The sequence below is a fragment of the Cavia porcellus genome, unplaced genomic scaffold, assembly GCF_034190915.1.
Source record: "Cavia porcellus strain 051 isolate PalLab524CR breed Dunkin Hartley unplaced genomic scaffold, mCavPor4.1 scaffold_16, whole genome shotgun sequence".
NCBI classification, from domain to species: Eukaryota; Metazoa; Chordata; class Mammalia; order Rodentia; family Caviidae; genus Cavia; species Cavia porcellus.
Window position 1 is genome coordinate 34,065,375 of NW_026947499.1, and position 24,356 is coordinate 34,089,730.

The 24,356-nt window shown below is 47.0% G+C and overlaps 1 protein-coding gene across 12 annotated transcripts; it reads right to left on the reverse strand.

The window, feature by feature from the left end:
- Window positions 1-207: 207 nt before the first annotated feature.
- Srrm2 (serine/arginine repetitive matrix 2) lies at window positions 208-19,952 on the reverse strand. 12 transcript variants are annotated; one of them, XM_063226343.1, is made up of 15 exons: window positions 19,736-19,951; window positions 15,928-16,200; window positions 14,954-15,061; window positions 14,607-14,768; window positions 14,356-14,433; window positions 13,761-13,820; window positions 13,637-13,669; window positions 13,337-13,387; window positions 13,092-13,184; window positions 12,281-12,467; window positions 3,338-9,963; window positions 2,311-2,595; window positions 1,091-1,204; window positions 863-973; window positions 208-745 (listed from the first exon to the last, which is right to left on the reverse strand). In XM_063226343.1, the coding sequence occupies exons 2-15, from the start codon at window positions 16,167-16,169 to the stop codon at window positions 736-738; spliced, it is 8,160 nt and encodes a 2,719-aa protein (XP_063082413.1). In that variant the 5' UTR covers window positions 16,170-16,200; window positions 19,736-19,951; the 3' UTR covers window positions 208-735. The 12 variants fall into 12 exon arrangements, with proteins under 12 accessions (XP_063082413.1, XP_063082412.1, XP_063082419.1 ...); XM_063226342.1 differs by having other exon boundaries at window positions 13,761-13,823; XM_063226346.1 differs by lacking the exon at window positions 208-745 and adding an exon at window positions 1,344-1,999 and having other exon boundaries at window positions 905-973; window positions 13,761-13,823; window positions 19,736-19,952.
- Between the last annotated feature and the right edge of the window lie 4,404 nt (window positions 19,953-24,356).

The window sequence follows — 24,356 nt, forward strand, 5'->3', positions numbered from 1 at the left end:
ATACCTTCCACCCTTACCCATGCACTTTGAAAACTCATCTTGCTCAAGGTTTTTCAGGCTTCTCAGCAAAGGCCTGGCAGGATCACCAGTATAGCCTGGAGCCACGCTCTTGAGTGAACCAACCACATCTGAGGCCTTTAGGAAATCTGGCACACAGCCTTGGGGATTTCAGGAACACACTTAAAATAAAAGTCTACAGACCAATGCTGCATTTCTCACTTTTATTTGACAGAAAAAGTTGCTCTTGCTGTACAGATTTTAAAAAACCAAAATGCCTTTAAGAAACGTGAAGAAAAGTTGGGGGAGGAGGCCACAACTTCATGGGGGCAATCAGGGCCCCACTAAATGAATCAAACCACCCCTTCCAAGAACACCTCACACAACTTGCCAAGGATTAAGCCATCACCCACCCTCAGGACCTAAAAGGGGCCCACAACTCCCAAGACCTTTCTGATTTCAGGCTGAGGCATCCTGTAGTGTATCCTCCCCTCCCCTAACTCCTATCCACATTCCCTCCCACCCCAAATCCCCCAAAACACATGAACCAGGAAAAACTCACAAGAGGTTAACATTTCACAGGAACAAAGGAAAAAGGGTAGGGAGGACAGTCCTCCCCACAAGATGTTGCCCCAGAATTTCGCCAGGCAAACAAGGGCCCCTCCCAGAGCTCTGTTGGGGAAGAGGGGGCACACTGTGGCTCCGAAGCAAGGGATGCTGTGGAATCCCCTGAAATATTTATGGAGACCTGCAATAAAGAAGACTAGGATCAATGTGTGTAGGAGCTCCACCCAACCCGCAGCTTTCTAAGTTTTCCAGAGTGGTCTTCCCTGCAGTTAGGAGTGAGCCTCCCAAGGGGATGTACCTGGATGAGCGGTGTCGCACAGGCCGAGGGCTAGGTGTCTCCTTTCTGCGCTTGTGGCTTGGAGAGTGGCTGTCCCCACGTTGGCCCCTTCGGGAAACCCGTTCACTGTTGCTGCAACAGAATTACCATCAGACTCCAGAGTGAAAAGACACCATTCCTGTTCAACTTCCTTTTTGCACAAGTCATAGTGTCATGTAAGAGCAGGAATTAACACTTGCTGAGCCTTACCTCTGCTGGTCCCGTGGTGAGGGCTGGGGCGAGGGACGCCGATGCTCTACAGGTGAGTAACTCAGGGACCTGGAGTCTCGTAGGGAGTCTATTGGTTTTCGAGGACTGCGGGACCTGGAGAGCAGAGTAGGACTCCATAGCACCAGCTGTTCCAAACCCACCAGCTAGCACTCAGGACCACCCACCCAGGTCCTGACCACCAAACCTCACACCACGCAGGGCCAGCCTCAGACCCACCTTTGTCTGCACTCACCCATCCGCCCGCATAACATCCACCGAGTGCCCCCAGTGGGCAGGGCCCAGGGTACAGCGGGGGATGCAAAGAAAAAAAGACAGTCCCTGCCCTTGGAGGAGCTCAGTCTGGGAGTGAAGAAGGCCAACATGGGAGAAACACAGGGCCCCTTGTGTGGGAAACAGCCCCGCAGGAATTGATGTGCGATGGGCTGGGGACCCAGGGGTAGGGGTACAAGGACAAGGCAGGGAAGGGGCAGGGCAGTCTTCTTGAAGGTGCTGTTTTGAGTGGAGTCTTGCAGAACGAGGAGTTCACCAGGCGGACAAGGAAATTCCAGGCAGAAGGAACAGCATGTCCAAAGGCATGGGGCTCTCCTTAGACTGCAAGGCGCTGAGTGTGGCTGGAGCACAGGGCATGTATGGGGGCGGGCAGAGGAGCACAGGGTGGGCAAGGCCAGCTGGTGAAGAGCCTCACACGCCATTCCCGCAGAGGTGGGGCTTTATCCTGAAGGCCACAGGGCGTCCCGGAAGGATTTGTGGAGTGGAGGGAAGTAACCAGATGTGCGTTTTAGAAAGATCCCTCTGGCTACGTGTGGAAGAGAATGGCGTGGAGGCAGGGAGACAGGGAGGAGGCTGTGGACAGAGTCGGGAGAAGATGACGGTGGCCAGACCAGAGCCCTGCAGCAGCAATGGGGAAACTTAAGAGCTAGAATCCCTGGGACTAGACTGCATAGGGGGGAAGGGAGGGAAGGGAGGGAGGAAGAAACCTAGGACTTCCCAATTCCAGCTTCAGGACCCATTGGATGGTGAAGCCTTTTACCAGAAGAGGGCACCATAGAGTGGTGGGGAGTGCTGAGTGCCCAACTCCTCCCCAAAAGACCAGACAACAATGTCCACAAAAGGCACCCCAGCAGGGACCTCACCCAGGGTCCCTGCTCTGGAGAAGTCATTCCCACCCCCACTTCTACCCCAGGCAAGACAACACTCACCTCCGCTCCCCAGGGGCTGGTTTCTTGGGGCTTGCAGGTTTGGGTAAGGCCTGAGGGCCAGGCTTAGCAGGGGAGGGAGAGGAGGAAGAAGAGGAAGAGGAGGAAGAGGAGGAGGAAGAGGAAGAGGAGGAAGAGGAAGAAGAGGAGGAAGAAGAGGAGGAGGAAGAGGAAGATGAGGAGCTGGAACTGGAGCTGCTAGAGCGCCTCTTCCGCTTGGCTGGAGTTGGCTCCGGAGGACGTCCCTCTCGTACAACCTCCTTTGGGGCTTGGGTGGGGCTGGGGACCCTGTGGGAGAAGAGCAGTGTCACAAGGAAACAAGCTGCCCCAGCCCCAACCCTACCTTCCTTGGCCTGGAGGAACGGCAGTGGGGGAGGGGTGCCTGAGAAAGGCCTGGGAGTTCTTGGAGCCCTGGAAGGCGAGTCAGTGAGCATTTCTCTGGAGAGCAGTGGCCTGAGACGACCAGACCTCTGCTAAAACAAGCAACAGGCTGGGGCCCGAAGCACAAAGGATCAAGGTTAAACCTCAAGAATGTCCCTGATGGAAGAATAAGGCCTCTGGGCTCAGATGTGGAAGTTGAAGCTGGGTGGTCTCCTTCCTTGGAGAGCCGCAGCTTGGGGAGGCCCCTGTGAGTGGAGGTTGGCTGGGGAGGGGCCGTCCTGCCTGGAGGCAGGGAGAGGGATGGGATGACCTCTGAAGATCCTTCCAGCCCAGGGAGTTCCTCTTGAGGTCTAACTGCCATCCCTCCTGCTGTAAAATTAAGTCCATTTCCTCTAGTTCTGTCCTCTGTAGAGACGGAAAACTTATCATTATCCTCTAGAGAATTAATCTTTGGAGACTTTTACCTGTCCCATCCCTTCCCCCCACCCCATAACCCCCACCCCAGCATTTTCTTCTATCCCAATTTGAGGTTAAGATCCCCCTATCTCTTCAGAGCCAAAAACCTGTAATATGGTTTTCTCCCTCCCCACTCCCTTAATACATCCAACACTTTCCCCTGAAGAGACTCCTCAAAATCAAATCCCCTCACCTTTTCACTGCCACCTCAGGTTGAACAGGAAGGCTAGAGCCCTCTGAGTCACTAGAACTGGAGCCTGAGGATGATGATGACGACGAGGATGATGATGAGGAGGAAGAGCTGCTAGAAGATGAGGAGGAGGAGGAACTCCGCCGCTCCTTTGCTGGTTGCAAGGTGGCCAATGAAGAAGGCTGCTGGGCCCCAGTTGAGGCAGGTGGCTCCCCATCCTCAGGGTGGGACACCCCAGAGGCACAGCCAGAGAGCATGCCATTGTGATCACCAGCAGAAGATGAGATCTTCATTGTAGTCCCAGAGGAAAGGGACTGAGACCCTGCTCCAGGGGCAGACTGGGCCACTGAAGCACGGGACTGGTCTGAAAAACCAGATGGTACTGGGGACCTAGGTCGATCCTGTGCTGGGGGTACAGACTGTGAAGGCCCCTGAACCGTTCTGGAGGAAGGGGATGGGGCCCGCTCAGAGGTCATCCTAGACTGGCTAGGGGCAGATGGTGGTGTTCTGGACCTGGCTCGGTCAAGAAGTGGGGGTGAAGTTCTGCCACTAACACGTTCATAAGCAGAAATGGGTACCCTAGGGCTAGTGAGGTTTGCACCAGACAATGCTGGTGCCACCCTAGCACTGGTGAGACTTGCAGGAGTCAAGGCTGCAGGTGTTCTGGAGCTAGCAATATTCACAGGAGCTGTGGCATGTGCAGATCGAGGACCCACCAGGTTTGCGGAGGCTGGAGCCTGAGGCGTTCTGGAGCTAGCAGGGTAATTTGCAGCATTTGAGGGTGTGCCAGAGCCTGAGAGACTCAAAGCTGCCAATGCAGCTGGGGTTCTGGCTCCTGCTAGGTTCACAGCTGGGGCTGTAGGGGTTCTAGGATCAGCAAGGTTCACAGCTGAAGGTGCCACTGCTGTTCTGGGGCTGGCCAAGTTCATAGCTGCTGCTGCAGCTGGGGCCCTTGAGTCAGCCAGATTCACTGCTGTTGGGATGGCAGGTGTTCTGGCACTGGCTAGGTTCATGGCGGCTGCAGAGGCTGCAGGAATCCGGCTAGCAAGGTTGGCAGCTGGTGCTGTTCTAAGACTCATGAGAGGCACTGGAGCTGGAACTTGGGACATTCTTGCAGCAAGGCCAGCAGCAGACATGGATGGAGGTGGCCGAGCAGTGCCAAGACTGATGGCAGTCAGCGCAAGTGCAATTCTAGACTGAGCGTGATTTTCTGGCACAGATGCTCTTGGATGATCAGGTATTCGGGGACCTGGACCATCCATCATGGAGCCACTGCTCTGCTGTAGGACAGACATGGGTGTTCTAGCACTGCCAAGGGGTTCAAGCATTCCAGGTGATCTACATCGGTCAAGAGGAGTTGGTGACATGCTAGGACGACTGAAGCAGCTCATTCTGGAACTGCTGAGTGCTACAGGTGGTGTCCGAGAACCAGAATGATTTCTTGTTGCCGGAGGAGTAGCAGATCGTGAACGATCAGAACTACTTCCAGATGCAGAACGCCTGCGGATTGCTGGAGGAGACCTTGTTAAGGACCGTTTACCCCGAGCTGCTCGTGGACTTCGGGATCTAGAACGGCGGCGTAAAGCAAGAGGTGAGCGACTTCGAGAACGTTTCCGTGGCAACAGTGGTGTTCGAGATCTAGAGCGACGCCTAATAGCTGGAGGTGTTCGGGACCTTGAGCGGCGGCGCGTCACTGGAGAGGTTCGAGAGCGGGACCTTCTTCGAGTAACAGATGTGCGGGATCGAGATCTCCTGCGAGTGACTGGAGATGTTCTAGATCTTGATCTTCTGCGAGTGATAGGTGAAGTTCTACTTCGAGATCGCCTCCTGGTTACTGGTGGAGTCCTAGATCTGGACCTTCGACGAGTCACAGGTGGTGTTCTAGAACGGGACCTCCGGCGTGTTGGTGTTCTGGACCTTGAACGGCGACGGGTTACTGGTGGTGTTCTGGACCTGGATCGCCGCCTACTCACTGGGGATGCTCTTGATCGTGATCTTCGTCGAGTCACTGATGTCCTGGACCTTGACCGTCTCCGACTCACAGGTGAGGTTCGAGACCTGGATCTACGTCGACTAATCAGAGGTGTTCTGGACCTAGAGCGACGGTGAGCAGCTGGAGAGGCTCGAGATCTAGAGCGTTTCCACGGGGCTGGTGACGTTCGTGACCTTGAACGCTTCCGACTGGTTGGTGGTGTCCGAGAGCGGGCTCTTCGGCGACGAGAGGAAGTTCGGGAACTTTCCTGACGGGCAGGTGACCTTGAGTGGTAACCAGAGCCTCCCCTCCGCCTACGAGTGACTCGAGACCTGGACCGGCTCCGCTGTCTTCTCCGAGAGGTTGACTGAGAAGAACCAGACCTATCTCGACGTCGAGCTGTCCTAGTTTTCTCTCTACGTGAACGGGAACGAGACCTCTGTAGCCCACGGGGCTTTGGTGAAGGAGAACGGCCTCTCCTTGAAGTTGGCTTAGTGCGTGGAGATGAAGCTGAGCGCCTGCGACGTGATGATCTTGACTTTTCAGCTGGCTCTGGAGAAGACACCGACGGACTTCTTCGGCGTCTCGGGGGAGTTCTAGAGCGAGTTTCTGGTGATGAGGAGGCAGAACGGCTCCTACGGGACAGCCTTGCTTTTCTAGTTAGCTCAGGAGAGGATCGAGAGCTGCGACGTCGAGGTGGTGTGCGAGACTTGGTCTTTGGCTCTGGTGAGGACCTGGAGCCTCTTCGAGCTGTTCTAGATTTGGGTGGGTGCTCTGGAGAAGACTCAGAACTGCTGCTTCCTTCAGTAGGGTCTCGACCTTTACTTGATGAACCTGATCTGCTACGTTTGGGAAGAGCCCGAGGGACAGGTACTTTGGGTTCAGGAGAGGAATCAGAACCACTCTGGGCCCTGGGCCCTGCTCTTTGCTTTTCTTTAACTTCAGGGGATGAGGCAGACCTACTGCGCCGAGGAGAAGTTCTGGACTTGCTGTCTACCTCTGGAGATGATCCAGAATGACTCCTCTGCCTGAGTGGGCTTCGTGTCTTGGCTTTAGAATCTGGAGAAGAGTCTGACTCACTTCTTTCCTGAGGAGATGCACTGGGCTTCCCTTCAAGTTCTTGAGATGATTCAGATCGACTTCTCTGCCCAAGGGGAGTCCTTCCTGCAGTTTTTGGTTCAACTGATGATTCTGACTCACTTCTCTCTCTCTGGGGGGTGAGACACTTATTGTTGAGCTCTGGGGATGAAGGAGAACGACTTCTTGGTCTAGGAGTCTGAGGCAACACTTTTGGTTCTGGGGAAGAATCACATTCACTCTGTCCCCTTGATGGGGTTCTAGGTAACACTTTCATTCCAGGAGAGGACCCAGAATGACTATGCCTAGAGGGAGTCCCAGACCCATCCCTAAGTCCTGGAGAACCAGATCGGCTTCTCCTTGATGGAGTTCTGGGTAAACCATCTTTCAATTCAGGAGATGATGCAGAACTACTTCTTTCTCTTGATGGTGTTCTTGGTACAGCATCAAGTACAGGTGACGAGATACTCTGAGTTGACGACATTCCTGCCTTTTCTGCTGTTTCTGGTGATAACTCAGAACTACTGTGCCTGGATGATCTTGATTGTTCTTTCATATCTACAGATGGGTCAGTCTCCAGCTGGTTAAGGAAGGGCCCATTCAAATCTTCCTTAACTTCAGGAGAAAATATAGTATTCATCTCTGTGGCAGGGCCTGAACTTCTAAATTCTAAAGGTGATCCAAAGCTGTTCTCCCCAGGAGACAGTTCTTTATGTTCTGGAGAAAAATGTGGCCCTTCCCAACATGAGGCCACTGCAGGGACTTCTGCTTCCAAAGGTGGCTGTGACTGACATTGATCAAGAGCCAATGATGCAGCTGACCTTTCTTCTACTTCAGGAGATGATTCAAAGTTACTTCCAGTCACTTCTTTAAGCTCAGGAGACATATGTGGCAGGACCTGGTTTGAAGGTGGTTCAGATTTTTCTATCACCTCCATTAATTTCTCACCGTTTGGTTCAGGTGAAGTACATTTTTGGTCTTTTGTATCTAAAGGTGATCCAGCAGCACTTCTCTCTCTTGAAGGGATTCTAGATGAGTCTTTAGCTGGTGAAGATTCAGGTCTATCTTGCACAGGAAGGTTAAATTTGTCTTCTAGTCTTGGAGGTGATGCAGTAACGCTAGTGTCTTCATGAAGGGATACACTTGTTTTTTCTTTTGATTCAAGAGAAGGTTCTAATCTGATCTGTCCCAGAAGAGATTTGGAGTCCAATGCAAGATATGGTAACCTGCTCTGTTCAGGAGACATGCCTGACTTCAACCTAGGACTTGCTGACAACTCACTTGTATCTTGTTTTATTGGAGATCTAGATGCCAACTCAGTGGCTGGAGAGGAGGACCTGGACCAGCCACTCTTAGGTGGTGTTTGAGATTTGCTCTGCAAAGATGGAGATTCTACAGGACCCTGTTTTACTTCTGCATCTGAAGCATCAAGTTTTGACTCTGGCAAAACTTCAGGCTGTCCTTTCTGTTGCAAAAATGAGTCAAAATAGCTCTCTCCTACTGGTGTGCTAGATGTTACTCCTGGACAGAGGGAGGATTCAGAGCAACTCTGTGGTGCTGTGTCTTTAGACTTCTCCAAGGAAGATGGTGACTTTGATTCAGAAAGACTCTGCCCAGGTGGCGTCTGGGGCTTTTCCCTGGGGTACGGTGATGTAGACCCTGACTGGCTTATTCTTAATGGAGTTTCAAGCTGCACTTTGACATCTGGTGAGGAGGATCTAGAATGGCTATGCCTTGGTAACAATCCAGATTCCACCTTGAAGCAAGGAGATACTGATCTGCTTTGCCTTGGAGGTGTTCTAGATGCCACTCTACCAGGACTTGGAGAAGAGGAGCCAGAATGGCTTCGTCTTGGTGACAGTACTGCCTTCACTGTGGGTTGAGGAGATGAGGACTTTGATGCACTCTGTGCTGGAGACGTGTGAGATTTCACTTGTGATGGAGAGGACCCAGAGCAGCTGTGTCTAGAAGGGGTCCTAGATTTCAGTTCAGGGTCAGGTGGTGATTCAGATCGGCTCTGTCTTTGTGGTGTTGCAGATTGTTCATTGGTCTGGGGACTTGTTAGAGAACCCAGTTTTGGTGGTGTTCCAGGTTTCACCTTATTGTAAGGAGGTGAACTGGAACGACTTTGTCTTGATGGTGATTTAGATTTCTGTTTAGGTGATGATAAAGAACCAGAGCGACTTCGCCTTGGTGTTCTAGATTCAGCTTTAGGTTGGGATGATCCAGATCGACTGCGTCTAGGTGGTGTCTGTGACTTTTGTTTAGGGCATGGAGAAGATCCTGAAAAGCTTCGCCTCAAAGACAAGCGAGATTTTGCCTTGGATCGTGGTGAAGAGAGAGATCTGCTCCGCCTTGAGATGTGTGATTTTTTCATTTCTGGGCTTGAGTTGGACCTGCTCCTCCTCTGAGATGCTCTGGATTTGTTTTTACGGTCTGACGATGAGCCAGACCTGCCTCTTCTTGGTGGTGTTCTAGAGTGAGATCTTCCACGTCTGACTAGACTCCTACTCCGAGATCTTCCTCGTCTTGCTGGTGTTCTAGATCGAGACCTTCCACGCCTGGCTGGAGTCCTAGAGCGCGAGCGGCCACTGCGTCTAGCTGGTGTTCTAGAGCGCGAGCGTCCACGCCTGGCTGGTGTTCTAGAGCGCGAACGTCCACGCCTGGTTGGAGTTCTAGAGCGTGACCTACCACTTCTCCTGGCTGGAGATCTACTACGAGATCTCCGTCTTACTGGTGACCGGGTCCTAGATCTGCGCCTAGCAGGTGTTCTAGACCGAGACCTGGCCCTCCGAGCTGGTGTTCTGGACCGAGACCTGCGCCTAGCAGGTGTTCTGGACCGAGACCTGCGTCTGGTTGGTGTTCTAGACCGAGATCTACCACGCCGGGTTGGTGTTCTAGACCGAGATCTGCCTCTAGTGGCTGGAGATCTAGAGTGTGACCTGCCTCGCCTTGCTGACCTAGACCTGCCTCTTCTCTGGGTATTTCTGCTCCTGGACCATCCTGGTCGCTGAGGAGATCTAGAGCGACCACGCCTCTGGGGACTTCTAGATCTTCCCCACCTCTGTGCAGACCGAGACCTACGCCATTGTGGGGACCTAGACCGAGAATGACCTCTCTTAGGGGTTCGAGAACGAGATCGCCCTCTCTTAGTAGTGGCAGGGCTACGAGATCTTCCCGTTCTACGAGAAGGAGTATGAGAATGTGATTTATCTCGCTTTGCTCGACCATGTGAGCGATTCTTGGGTGTAGGAGAAGAAGAAATCTCTCTATGCGTGCCAGGAACTGGTGCAAGTTTAGGGCTTTCAGGGGAAGAGCTGGCATGCCGAGAAGCTTTGGTAGGTTGAGGGGATGGTGGGCAGCTCTCTGAAGATGACTGGGGAGGTTTCTCAGGAGACTTAGGTGGTGAATGGCCCCGGGTTGGGGAGGCCTCAGAAGGAGGGTTCACTGGCTCCTGACTTAAAGAGGTTTTTGCAAGCGGGGAGCCGGCATGCTGCTCAATAAGCAGTGGAGTGGGAGCTGGTGGTTCTGGGCCTGTGCTGCTCCTTTCCGGAGAGGGGCTAGATCGAACTGTAGATTTCTAAGAGTGGAAGAGAGTGGAGATAGGGAGTATGTAAATAAACATAAGAACTTCATTATCACCTGTAAAATCTTAACATCCTTTCCAAGGGAACTTTTCTTTTATCCTCCCCATAATACCAATTAGTCCTCTGCCTCACCAGACACTTGTATTAACACATCATCATATAAAGCACAATAGGAAAAATATATGGAGGTAACAAAATCTGTGACCTTGAGTCTTATAAGTTAGGCATGACAGTGCATGCCTGTAATCTCAGCATTTGGGAGGCTGAGGCAAGAGAATCATGGCAAATTTGAGACTAGCTTGAACTACAAAGTGAGTTCAAGGTAAGCCTGTACTACAGAATACCCTCTATCAAAAAGAGAAAAAAAATTTTTATAACCTAGTTGGGCAGGGTAACACACAACCTGTAATCTCAACACTCTCCTGAGGTAAAATCACAATTCCAACGCTAGCCAAGCCTCATGGATCATGCCGATAATCCCAGCACTTCAGAAACTGAGGTAGGAGGACTGTCACAAGTTCAAGGCCAAACTGAACTACATGAAACAAAAATGGAAAAAGAATTTTTTCCAATTCTAATTTGGGTAATTTAGTGACTTAGCAAAACTAAGTGTACTATAACAAAAAATACTACTACAAAATATTTTAAGGACAGAAGAAAAGGGCCAGGGATTTAGCTCAGTGGCATTAAGTGCCTGCCTAATAAGCACAAGGTCTTGAGTTTGAAAACCAGTACCACAAAAAAAAAAAAGAAAAGAAGGTTTATGGTTTTTGGGTGGTGAGGGGAACTCCTAGGGATTAAACTCAGGGCCTGAGACATGCTGACATTATTAACTATTAACCCCTCAAATAGTATTCCAAACAGAAACAAAGAACAGTTTCATCCTAAAATGGGTGGCACCTGACCTCATCCTTGAGGTATAATTACATTAAAAAAAAAAAAAAAAAGAGAGAGAGAGAGAAAGAAAAAGAAAAGCAAGGTTTTTGGTTTTTTGAGACAAGGTCTCACTGTGTAGCCCAGGCTGGCCTCAATCTCATGGTGACTCCTTCTGCCAAGTGCTGGGATTATAGGTGTCTGCCACCATATCCTGCATAAACAAGGTTCTTGAGAATATGATTTGTGGGAAAAACTAAAAAACTGACCAGCAACAATGGATGCAATTAGTAGTAGAATACACACAGAGACCTACCCCTAGGTTAAAGCCTCAGCCCAGGAGTAATAAATTGACCAGGATGGCTGAAGTTCAAGGAAAAATGATACTACAACTATAGAAGCCTTGATTATAATTCAAATACAATGAATAAAATTTCTGAGGTGTGCAGGTCCTTGATTTGGAATGTTAAACAATGGATAAAATGGCGGTTGGAACAGTCCAATTAAAGTAACATCATAGAAGCTAAGCAAAAAAATACAACGAGGATTTAGAATTAAAATAAAGGACATAAATTGCACATTTTAGATTTATGATCAATTTTGTGTTAATTTATGCAGCTGAGTTTTTGTTTTGTACATGAATATCCAATGTTTCCAATACTATTTGTTGGAAAGTATTATTATTTTTTTTTAAATCAGTACCAGGTATCAAACTCACGACCATGCGCTTGCAAGGCAGGCGCTTATGTCGCTGAGCTAAATCCCCAGCCCCAAAATAAAGGACATAAAACAAGAAATTACTGAAGAGACCACTCATGTGTTTTCAAACTGTTGACACCAACCCAGTGTTGAAAAATTTTAATGTATTATAACTATCATGTAATAAAGTACATGTGGTTTAAATTTTTGTTTCAAATTCTTAGCATCTAGTGAAGTTTGATTCTAAAGTCTTCACTATTCAGTCACTCACAATTATAAAGTATGTGAGACATACAGAGAACTTTGTATAAAGAAGAGAAACACACACAAAAAGAACTAGACTGCTTTTTGTTTCTTTGACAATCTTGGCCATGTATTCTACATATTATAGGCTAACCTTGAACTTTTATAGGCCCATCTTGCCTTAAACTCACAGCAATCCTCCTGCCCCAGCCTAAGTGCTAGAATTACAGGCACATGCCACCTGCCCAGCCTAATTCAACTACTCTGAATCAACTATCATCTGGCCATGCCTGTAAACATTGGGAGGTTTAAGCAGGAGGATCACAAGTTCAAGCCTAGTCTAGGGAACTTTACAAGATTACATTTCAAAATGGAAAATAAAGTTGGAATTATAGCTCAGTGTAAAGTTCCTGGGTTCAATCCCTAGTAGAAAGCAGAGAGGATTCCCTTCACTTCACACCTGTCCTAAAACTTCGCAGAAACTCAGGAACTTACCTCCTTCTTGTCTTTGTCTTCATAAGGACTGCTAGGCTGCTTTGTAGAGAGCTCTGGACTGTTAGGCCGTTGTGTGTTTGTGGTACCTAATTCACCAGAAGGTGGATCTCCCACCCCTTGGCACCCTGAACCAGGGGAAGGACTTCGTCCAGTCAAGACATGTGTTTTAGCTGCAGCACTTCGAGACCTGTGGGAGTTAACGGGTGGTGGGGGAATGCAGGGTCATCAGCTCAATGGAGAACAGAAAACCCCCTCCCCCAACTCCCATCCAACTTTAACTGTACAACCCTCTTCCAAGAGACCTTAGTTACATGACTCAAATCATTCAAGAAATAGTCAGAAACTCTGTTCTATCTTCCTAACACAATTCCCCAAAAATGTTTTCCCTCTCCCCCTTTATTCACCTCCCCCAAACATCCCCAAGCCCACCACCAGGCCCATTCCCTACCTGCTTCATTTACAACTCACCTCTCAGCCCACCTCCTTCAGGAAGCCTTCCCCGATTAAGGAAGCCAGGGTAAGGATTCCTTCCTCCCCCAGACACCATGAACAGACCCCCCCTCCCCTATTCTGGCAGTCCATATACAGCATAACAAAACAAAACAAAACAAATTAAAAAAAAAAAAAAAAGAGAAGGGGAAATGTATATGTCTGTCCATCCTGTTGCTTTAGCCTGTCAGCTCCTAGAGGGCAGGGACCGTGTCTTCCGAATGGTCTGTGCAGCGCCTAGCACACCGTGGGCGCTCAATAAATATTAAGTTGATTAACCCACGATTCCCTCACCCTTCCCTCCTCTTGGACTACCCCTTACCGACTTCGAGAAGTGTCAGAGGAAGAAGCAGAGTCAGCAGAGGTTGAACGGTGGGCCCGGCGGCTCTTGGGAGCTGGTGTTGTACTACGAGACCTAAAGAAGACCACCACACAGCTCAAGCTAATGTCACATTTATACTGAATGCTTTTTACCCATCTCTCAACCTTTTACCATTCAGAAAGATGACAGATTCTAAGAAATCACTCATCTGATTTACTAAGCAAACTGCCCTCAAATTCACTTACCGCTTCCGCTTCTTGTCTTTAGATTTACGTTTGCTCTTTGGAGTGGGAGACCTGGGAAACAAAGCAAGTTGTTAAACAGGAAATTTTTTTATAAAGGAAACCAGAGATCTCAGAGGCAGTGATACCAGAAAAGCTCAATAAATCAAAATTCCAATAAAGTAGCTTTACTCAAGAAAAAAACCTCCCACTGGTCAAATAAACAGCAATCAAGGATTAGGTAAAAAAGAGCAAGCAAGGTCTTCAAGCAATAGTTCTCCACTTCCATTTGCAACACTCTTCTATGAGACAAAGAGCTCTTACCTGTGCTTCCGTTTCTTTGACTCAGATTCTGATCTGTTAAGGAAAAACAAAATACAAAACATAAAGCTACATATAGCCAGAACTCAGGAAGCCTCCAATTATTCTAAGTACTTTCACTGCATACCTGTGCTTCTTCTTCTTTGAGCTTTTCTTCCTCTCCCTTCGAGGAGAGCTGCTCTCTGACCTGCTAAACATGGGTTCAAAAGCAAGGTCATTCTGCTTGGCTTCTTTGGGAGTCCTCCCACTTACATACAACTCATCCTCAAAAATGATTCTAAAGCACCTTAACAATCCCAATCAATACTTCTTAGCCCTAGCCCTGCAGCTTATTTTTTTTACTATGTAACACATAGATAACTTCTTAAATCAACAAACCTAAAAATAAAACTCCAGAAATCCAAAATGTTGCTAGCCAAGAGGCTGGGGATTTAGCTCAGCGGCATAAACGCCTGCCTTGCAAGTAGGCAGTCGTGAGTTAGATCCCTGGTACCGATAAAAACGAAAAAGACCAAAAAAAAAAAAAAAAAAAAAAAAAAAAAAGGCTGCTAGCCAGTTCTTAAGTGACAAGGATACAGATTCAACCCTTCTAAGAAGCTTCTCCCAGCTAAAACCTGAAATGCTAACTTCTTCCTGACTTTTCTGACAGATGCCACCTACTCCATGAAAGCAGAATCATTGTCTACAAAAGTATACCACAAGATTGGTCCCAACTAATTTACCGTCCTCTATCTTTCTTCTTTTTCTTCTTCTTTTGCTTTGGGGTTGGTGAGCGAGAACTGCTGGACTCTCGCACAAGGCTGCAAAACAATAAAATGGTAGCTGTCAAGACAAATTCTTAAGATGTTTCAAACTCAGAAGAACAAAATATCAAGAATTTGGAAAAAAAACCACACACACACACACACACACACACAGCAGGGTGCTAAAAACTAAGAAGAGAAACTAATACTTGTTGCTTGATCTTGAATACCTGTAAGGTTTGGGAGGCTCAGGAGCAGGTTTGGCTTCTCGAGCACGACGCTGTGGATCAAAAGAGCTGCCATCCACATAGGAATCACTGATACCAAAAGCAGCACGTAGTCGCTCATTCTTTTTCTCATTTAATTCTGCCAACTGGTGGGTCTCAGTTACCCTAGAGGAACAAAAGCCAAAATTCTGAAGGATATAAAAAGCAAAAAGCGTAGCCACATTCAGAATTGTAAATAGAAGCCAAATAGCTATCAGTAAGAAAGACATAAGGGGGAAATTCCAGGTAAGAAAACACAGCAACAGTGGGTATAGAGTATACAGGAAACCAAGGGAGAGCTCAACACTCACGCTGGCCTCTGCCCTGGGGTCTCCTCCTTGCCCCCAGGATTCACATCCTTCTCCAGCAACATGAGTCGAAAGGTCGCCACTTTCTCCTGAATTTGTTGTTCCTCGTACCTAAAGGACAAATCCCTTTCAGGTTAGAGCTTGATAGAGCACCTTCCCCAGTCCCAGGTTTACGTTTTCTTCTTCCCAACAAGGTCTATTCCTTCTCCGTGCAGAAACGGAATTTTTTCACTCACTGTCACCCGAGAACCCCATTGTTCTGATCTTTCCTGTCATCTTTATTCCCTCTATTCATTATATCCTCTAGAACAGTGGATTTTAAACATGCTACAATTCAAGGGTCAAGAAAAGTAAAGTCAACTGGCAAAGTTCGCATTGCTCCTCCCCAACTTTGATAAGAATGGATCTTTTACTTCCTGAGACTCCAAAGTTATATTACATAAAATAAAAATCATTGATAAAGTTTGAAAACCACTGCTCTAAAAGGTTTTTTTCCTCAGTCCGCTCCTTTATGGTACTTTCCACTTCCCTACCCATCCCATGATACTTATTCAAGTATTCTTCCAATTCCTATTTTTCTACAAATTCCTATTTTTCTGCCTCTACTTTCCAAGCCTCAATCCTTAAATCCATTTACTTGTTTCCTACGAATGACAACACCTGTCAGCTTATCTAACTCATTTCCTGCCTGACCTGATTTTCTGACAACTGATTTTTGCTCTTCAATGGCCCTTTTTTCCCCATGTGCATCCACCTAAATAATACAGACTCCCTGAGGCTCCCATGTATATTCCAGGTACAGTTTCTTCATCTTCTTTGCACTGTATCTTAATTCTTTTCAATTCTCTAAATCATCTAGCTCCTCCCTTACAACTCCTTTCCAGGCCTCTTTCAAACAGCCGTAAGCTCTACACATCCCATCTAACACCCAGCTCTGCGCTCATTCAGTGCTTGGCTCTCCCAAACCCTCCCCTCACCCCTGCTCTTCCATCATCTCCTCCAGCTCGAGGCATCGCAGCTCCACGCGCCGCTTGCGCTCGTGGTCCAGGATGTCAGGATTAGGCCGCTTCACCAGGGCAGCCTCCAGGCGCCGCAGTTCCTCCTCTCCCTTGTAGTCAGGCCGCTCACCACGGCGGCCCCTCACCAGGGACAGGTTGCGCTGGACGTAGCCGTTGGTGCCGCTGCCCCGGGGCGTCGGCAGCCCGATCCCGTTGTACATGGCCCTGTGCCCAGGGGGGGCACCACCACTCCTGGGGGGGAGCGGGGAGACACGGGTCAGGCCCCTGGCTCCAAACTAACCACTCACCACCTCCCATGTCCCTGCTCTCCTTCATGCCTAGTTCAGCAATTATCTTTTTACTACCTCTTTTATTAACTGCATTCTTCCTTATTTTCTTGATTTCCAAATAAACCCCCTCACGTTCACCACTGCTTCTTTTCTAGCAAAGCTTAACACAGCTCTTAGTCTTTTTCTCCCAATGCTTTTTACAGAATTCTAAGCCGTTTCTCCTTACATTTGTATTTCTTTCACCATCCTAAGAAAACAACTTTCCTCTTTTTCCCTCCAATCTCTCCATACTACCCCTATATTCTTCACTGTTGCTAATATGCACAAATAGTTGACAAATAGTCAACTTTTCTTATGTTCAAACCCTCCAAATAAGACACAACCAACACTACACACAGAACTATAACATGTAACAGTTAAGGGCCCACAGTACACATCTTCCTAGGATTCATCTAAGAATTTCAGACTATTTCAGTAAAAACACAAAAAGAGACTGAACAGTCCCTAAGTGTAAGAACAGTCAGACTGACTGGTTAACATAAATCAAGTGTCCTTTGCAGTCTCACATTGAACTACAGGCCAACATGCACATGGAGTCATGAATATGTAATCTTATACTTCTCCCAGGGAAGGAGCCATTTCTTTGATTCCAAATATTGATATCTCTTATCAACTATCCTGGTATTTATTCCTTCAATTTCCTTCTCAATAGGATTTGCCACATGACCTGTAGCTCCTCCAAGTCTCGATGGCTTTTATTAAATATTATCTGCCTTCAATTCAATCTTAAACATCAAACCAGCCTCCTGTTACAAATGTTCCTTTATTTTTCTCTATATATCTTACCCTAAGTGTATCTAAAATCTTAAATCTATATACTTCACTTTTCATTAAACTTCAACAGTTGACTTTCCCTGCCAACCTGTTGCATACTTCCTATTTTTTTCCTCTCCTAATCCCATCTTATCATTTACATATTAACTTATGCCTTCTGCCAAATTCCATTCTCCCAATTTACCTCATCCCCAGCAGGGCTGCAACGAACCTCCAAGCCTGTTTTTCTAGCTAGATTTATTGGCTGTGTGCTACATATGCTGTTTCCTTTTCCATTACATTTTCTCCAGAAAGTTACAGAAAGCACAATTGTGTAAGAGAAAATTACCTCAGGAAATCCCAACAAATAAGCAAAGCAGAATTATAAAAAAAAAAAAAAGACAAAAAAAAAAAAGAGAAAGAAATGGGATTGAATGAAATACTGCATTTAGAAAATTCCAGAATAGGGATGGGGATTTAGCTCAGCGGCATAAGCACCCGCCTTGCAAGCCGGCGGTCGTGAGTTCAATTCCCAGTACCGATTAAAAAAACAAAACAAAACAAAAAAAAAAACAACTCCAGAATAAAGCATCACACATCTGCCTAGAGAAAAAAAGACATCAAAGCATAAAGAATGGAAAAATAAATATGGGAAGACATTAACTAAAAACATTTGCCCTCACCCAAATCCAAGGATAGGTCCCTGCTCAATCTCAGTACGAGACTCAAAAGAAAATTATAAGAAACACAGAAAATAACTATACCATGGGATAAAGGAGTAACAGACTACACTAAATCCAGAGACTCGCAAGCAAGAAATTCAAGTCAAACTCAAAAACTACAATACAAGAAATCGGTTTAATTCTCCATTCTAAACCCAGGTCCATCCGTCACCTAATTTCTGCTTCCCTTGCAAAATGCTTCTGACCTGCAATTAATACTTCGATGTAATCATTCACCCACTTTCATACCTCACATAAAAATCCTCCCACTTCCTAGGGGGAAAGTCAGCAGCTACGAAGCAAAGGATAGTAATTTCACAATGTTTTGGGTAATTTTTAGGAAACCACGGGGGAGGTGGGCGCTCCAAAGTACAAAACCACAGCACCTGGAGCTGGGTGGCACAAGTGCCTGCCTGGCAAAGTGTGAGATCGCTGAGTTCGATCCTCGGTACCAAAAAAATAAATAAAACCATGTTCACGGCATTAAAAGAAATAATATCAGTTTCAATCCCTGGTACCGATAAAAAGGAAAAAGACAAAAAAAAAAAAAAAGAAATAATATCAGTAACATGAAACTTCCAAGACCAGAGTACGCTTTAGAAACGAGTTCAGACTGGGTATGCAAAAATCACCCAAGACAAAAGGAGAAAGTAAAACCTGCAAAAGACATCAATTTTTCCTGTTGAGCCAGGCACGGTGGCACACGTCTGTAATCCCAGCACTCAAAAGGCTGAGGCAATAGGATCACCACCAATTCGAGGCCAGCCTGGGCTTACACAGTGAATCCTGGCCAGCGTGCATTACATAGTGAGACTGTCTCCAAAAAAAAAAAAAAAAAAAAAAAAGAAAAAAAAGTTCCTGTTGGAAAAGTACCAGAATGCCAAACTAGTAACCAAGTAGAAAACTATCTCGAAATCTAATATTGATACTCAAGAAAGGAAAGGACACCAAAAGAATGGAAGAATGTCCAGGAAATGGACCTAGGTTACTGTATGGGACACTGTAGTAGCTGAACACGCTATGGAACCCAGAAAGCTAAAACATCGAAAGACAGCTCTAAACCAATGTACTGAGAACGAAATGAAAGACTAGATTTTCGATTCAGGGTAGAGAACAGTAAACGGAAACCGAGGCTTAAGAGTTTCATGCAAGGTAATCCCTCAAACGAGACACCAGAACATCCAGAGTCTAGAATTTTCTTCTCAACGAAAAGCTCCAAAAGCTTTCCCAGCTTTAACACTTTTAGTATCAAACAAAAACAGCACATGGCCTACCTTACGAACAGACTATTTTTTTCTTTTTTGATTTTCAGTATTTGCAGCTTTCCCCCACCCCTTAATAATTTCACAGCTAATACTAACGAATCCAATCTGCTGCAATCCAGGCGAGCTAGTGCAAGGTCCTCTCCGCGCTGAATAGGCGTAGAGGACTATTTTCGGCCTTGAGGAATGGGGGAAGGGGCGCGGCGTCCCGCAGTCTAGGCGACTCCGGGCGGTTCACAGGCCTCCCCTCACCCCCAGAGCGTCGGGAAAGTAAAAGGCCTAGAATCGAGAATGGATGCAGGCCAGGAGAATGGATCCCTGAACAGCCTCCTCACCACCTACTTCGCGCTACTTAAAAGCCGCAAAGGGCTGCAAGAGTGAACACAGCTCCAGCTGCACACGCGGGGGAGGCGAGGAGCCGAGTCTCGCGCGCTCCCTTCCTCCAAGGGCGCGCGCAAACCCGAGCACAGACGGCGGCACGCGCTGTTGCCATGGGGGAGGGGCGAGAGGACCTAAGGCCCCGCACCAGAAACGCGCGAAGGGGGAGGGGAGGCAAGCAAGGGAGGCCTCCGCGCAGGACGAGCGCGGAGAGCACGAGCGCGTGCGCGCGGAGGACTGGGCCGCGCTCCGCGCGCTTTGGCCCAGTGCCGGGGCCGCCACCCCTCCCCCACCCAACTCGCGCGCTCCCCCACCCTCTCACCCGCCGCCGCCTCCTCCTCCGCCTGCCGCCTTCGAGGAGAGGTCCTGCCGCCGCTTGACCACCTAAGTGTTCTTCAAGGCCTGGAGCCGCTGCCTAGGCTCCCCGGTCCGCCCGCCTCAGACGACACGGACGCCACCTCGTTTCCTCAGGGGCCGCAGCAGGCTCCGACTGCGCCACTCGCACCCAGCTTGGGCCGCGCTGCACGTCAGCACGACTAAGTGCGTCAGCACGCAACCGCGCGGGCCGCAAGGGCCGCCGGGAGCAGTGGTACGCCTCAGGACTTTGTGCGCAGGCGCTAAAACTACCCCGGGAAGCCTAGTTTCTTAAAGAGAAAAGGAGATTGGGCCCGGTTGCCGAGAAACTACCAGTCCCGTCGGCCAGTGCGGGGAAGGGCGGGGGAGCGGGTCCAAGCTGCAACGTCTGCTGTAGTCTTCTGCTGGGGGAGGGGCGCAGAACCTAGCCTCACATCTAGTGGCGCCCCCCACCTTCCAAGCGCATCTTGGGCTCCGGTTTACAGCTGGCCTGGCATGGCCTGGAACCCATATATAGGCCCAGTGTGAGGCACGGCCATTTTGTGTCCATGTTCAGCAGCAATGGCTGGAGATAGGAGAAGGTGCCCAGTTCTTTGTGACTGTGACCCTCCCCAGACTGCCCACCACATGTCTTCCCATGCTTGGGAGGAATCGTCTCAGACCCTACCTAGCGGATCCCGTTGGAAGCCTTGAATCTAGCAGGGTTTTCCAGCTGGAGACCTGGGAGGCATTTTTATTATCTTCTGGTGATGAGACCAGGCATGATGCAGTTTTTTCACCTGGAGACTCTTGGACGTATTGTATATAAAAGTGCACACACTGATGAATGTGGCAAGAGATAATGTGAAAAGCACCCTGAAAGTACGGTGGGAAGCCGGGTGAGGTGGTGCACACCTGTAATCCCAGCACTCAGGAGGCTGAGGCAGGAGGATCGTTGCACGTTTGAGACCAGCCAGGAGCTACACAGTGAGCTCGAGGCCAGTCTGAACTGAATAGCGAGACCCTGTCTCAAAAAGACAAAAAGAAAAAAAAGCACACGGGGGTTATATGAGGACCAACCAAGGGCTCCTGCATACTGGGCAAGTAGTATATTTCCCCGCTGACTTTCATGTTAAGTTTTCCAATCATTTGCATATATATATATATATATATATATTTTTTTTTTTTTTTTTTTTTTTTTTTTTTTCGTGTTTTGAGACACGGACTGGTCTTGAATTCTGGCTTGAGTGAGTTCAGGCTGGCCTTGAACTCTGGTCTCCAATTCGTGAAGATCATCCTGCTTTAGCCTTCTGAGACGTGAACCACTATGTCCGGCTTCAGAGTCCTTGGGAGGATGGAGATGTTGAAAGTTAACCATTACCAGTGAAGTAGACTTGCAGAAACTTGCGTTTCAACTAGAATCCAAATTGGCTCCCACTGGCTAGTGACATTGGACTTGCCTCTTGCTATCCTGGTTATCACAAAGTAAACAGTTAATGTTCTGCATTGTTTGAGTGTAAGGAACTGACTTTGATACTGATATAGGAAAAATACAACTGTTGACCTGTTCAAAGTCAGATGTGCAGAGTTCCTGTCCACTGAGATCAAAGATTGAATTCCAAGGGGCAAAGAAGATTAAGAGTAGGAAAGGTTTAGTGAGAGCTCCTGAGACACAAGAAGGGTCCAGAGTGGGTTGTCACTGAGGCCCTTTGTCCAGAATAATTTATTCTGCAAAGTCACAATATGGATACTACATGGGGTCAAACTATAATCAATAAGATTAGAAATTTAGCTAATATTACTCAAAATAGGAAGCAGGGCTAAGATTTTATGGTTAGCATCACTAATTTTAGCATCTAAAACTGGAACATTTTTGAGGAAGGGATGGGTCCAGTCTGATGTATATCTGGATTTAATGGACTGGTTGGTATTAATTACAGTATAGTCTCAAGTTTTTCTTCTTCCCTTAGGAGAGAAGTGACTTTATCTTGAGGCCTTGCATTCTTCAAATGCACTTCCAGAAAGTTTTCTAGAAAGAGTAGAGACCATTAGTTCAATTTGGATTTGTCTGATATATTGTTAGATTCAGGTTTTACTCTTTTGGCAGGAAGACCATAGAAGAGAAGCGACATTCTTGTAAGTGATTTGTATGAAGAGGTTTGTACCTAGTGGTTTCATGATTGCCAGCACTAACTTATCTGAAGTATGGCATATACCTGTAATCCCAGCTACTCAGGAGGCTATGGCAGGAAGACTGCAAGTTCAAGGCCAACCTGGACAACTTAGCAAGACCTTGTCTCAGAAAAGGTTGGGGATGTAAGAGTGCTCCTGGGATCAATCTCCAGTACCACCAACCAGTTTCTGATGGAAACTTTTCAATTTACTCTTCTCCTATGCCTGGGTGATGGTTTAAGTGTGGCACCGCCCCACCACCCACCCAAACGTTCATGCATGATAGTTTTGGTCCACACGGTGGCACTAGCGGTACCTTTACTTATTTTTTTGTTTTTTAGGACCTTTAAAAGATGGAGCTTAGTGAATCAGTCTGGAGTATGCCCTGAGAAGGTATTAGGGGATCCCAGTCTATACCTGCTCCCTTTTTCTTCCTTATTTCTTCCTCTCATATATGCTCCCACTATTGCAATGTATCATGAAGTGATGCAGCCAAGGGCAGAAGGCCCTTACAGCCTACACAAAGCTATTTGGCCTTTCAACTTCCAAAACTGAGCTAAATAAGCCTCTTTGTCATATTAGCTTGTTCAGATATTTCATTATATAAATGAAAAGCAAACTAACATCAGGAATCATTACTTCTGGGTCCTCTTAGAAGCTGGAGCTGAGAAATGGATAAGATATATACTCATCACTATGAGTTCACACTGGTATCTTCAGTTTCTAGCTAATGCTGCTGAGTTTATTCGGTCTTTTACCTCTTTACCAGTTCCTTTCTCTTACATTGAGAAATGTGGCATCTACCTCCCTAATTTGTTTGCTGATTTGCTTCAGCTTAGAGTCATAAAAAGTAGCCTTAGAATTGTTCCTCCATGTTTCTTACGGGGGTCAGTGGAAGAAACCTACCAACTGGGGCTCAATGGTTTTTTTTAGTTCTTTCTGTCTTTTGTGTGAGGACATATACTTTTTTTTTTTCTTTTTTTTGTATTTTTACCGGTACCAGGGATTGAACTCACGACCACAGGCTTGCAAGGCAGGCGCTTATGCCACAGAGCTAAATTCCCAGCCCCAAGGGCATATACTCTTAATGCTATAATCAAAAGTTACTCCAGTTTTTTATTTTATTTTTCTCATCCTTTAAGTGATTTATGTTATTCATTTTAAATATAGATTCATTTTAAATATAGTTTGGTTCATTTGTTTCTGTTTTTTGTTTGTTTGTTTGTTTGTTTGTTTGAGACATGCAGTTCAGGCTGGCCTTGAATTCACAGTGATCCTTCTGTCTCAGCTTGGAGTGCTGGGAATACATGCGTGTGCCACCACATCTAGCTTTATCATTTTTGTGTGTATCAGCATATAAAGTAATTCCAATATTTTGGAGGGTTTTTTGTTTGTTTGTTTGTTTTCTGGGGTTTTTTTTTTTTTGTTTGTTTCTTTGTTTGCTGGTTTTTTCTTGTTACACATGCTATGTAGTTCAGGCCGGCTTTAAACTCAGAATGTAGTCCAGACTGGACTCGAATTCAAGCAATCCTCTTGTCTCCGTCTCCTGAGTGCTGGGATATAGGTGTGCACCACTATGCCCAGCTAATTCTAATATTTTGTACTTACCAACAACCCTTCACTGAATAACCAAGCGTATATGTATTTTCATATTGTTAAAGACGTATCTTCATTTCGATCCCTGGTACCGATAAAAACGAAAAAGACATATCTTCAGAATAATTTTCTAGAAGTAGGAATACTGAAACAAGAAAAGTGGCATTAGGAGTTTTACTGATGATGCCAAATTTCTCTCAGTAAGGGTTAAATTCATTTGCATTTCCAGCTAGTAATGAGATGCCTGCTTGCCCACGGCCTCACCAATAGAGGGAGTGCTGTACTTCTGAACTTGATGAAATGTATGAAACACAAAACTTGCCATTTTAACCATTTTAATTACACAGTTCAGTGGTATTAAGCACATTTATGATGCTGTAAAAACACTGTCCAGGGCTGGGGATTTAGATTTAGCACAGTGGCATAAGTGCCTGCCTTGCAAGCAGGCAGTCGTGAGTTCGATCCCTGGTACCGATAAAAAGGAAAAAGACAAAAAAAAAAAAAAAAAAAAAAAAAAACACTGTCCAGGGGCTGGAGATTTAGCTCAGCAGCATAAGCACCTGCCTTGCAAGCAGGCGGTCGTGAGTTTGATCCTTGGTACTGATTTAAAAAAAAAAAAAAAAAAAAACACTGTCCAGTTCCAGTACTTTTTAAATATTCCCAACAGGAAATCTATACTGTTTAAACAGTAACTCCAAAGCTAGGCATGATGATGCAGGCCTGTAATCCCAGCATTTGGGAGTTGAAGCAGGAGGATTGTTGCAAATTCAAGACCAGCCTGAACTCCAAAGTGAACTCAAGCTCAACCTGAACTGCATCTCTGAAAATCAGAAGAAAAATAG

Excerpts from the sequence above, each read along its gene's own strand:
- Srrm2 (XM_063226342.1), bottom strand. The coding sequence starts at position 16,169 with ATGTACAACGGGATCGGGCTGCCGACGCCCCGGGGCAGCGGCACCAAC. Across the intron at positions 14,769-14,953 it reads ACCCCAGGGCAGAGGCCAGC|GGTAACTGAGACCCACCAGT; the intron begins GTGAGTGTTGAG and ends TTGTTCCTCTAG. Across the intron at positions 13,388-13,636 it reads TCAAAGAAACGGAAGCACAG|GTCTCCCACTCCAAAGAGCA; the intron begins GTAAGAGCTCTT and ends TTTGTTTCCCAG.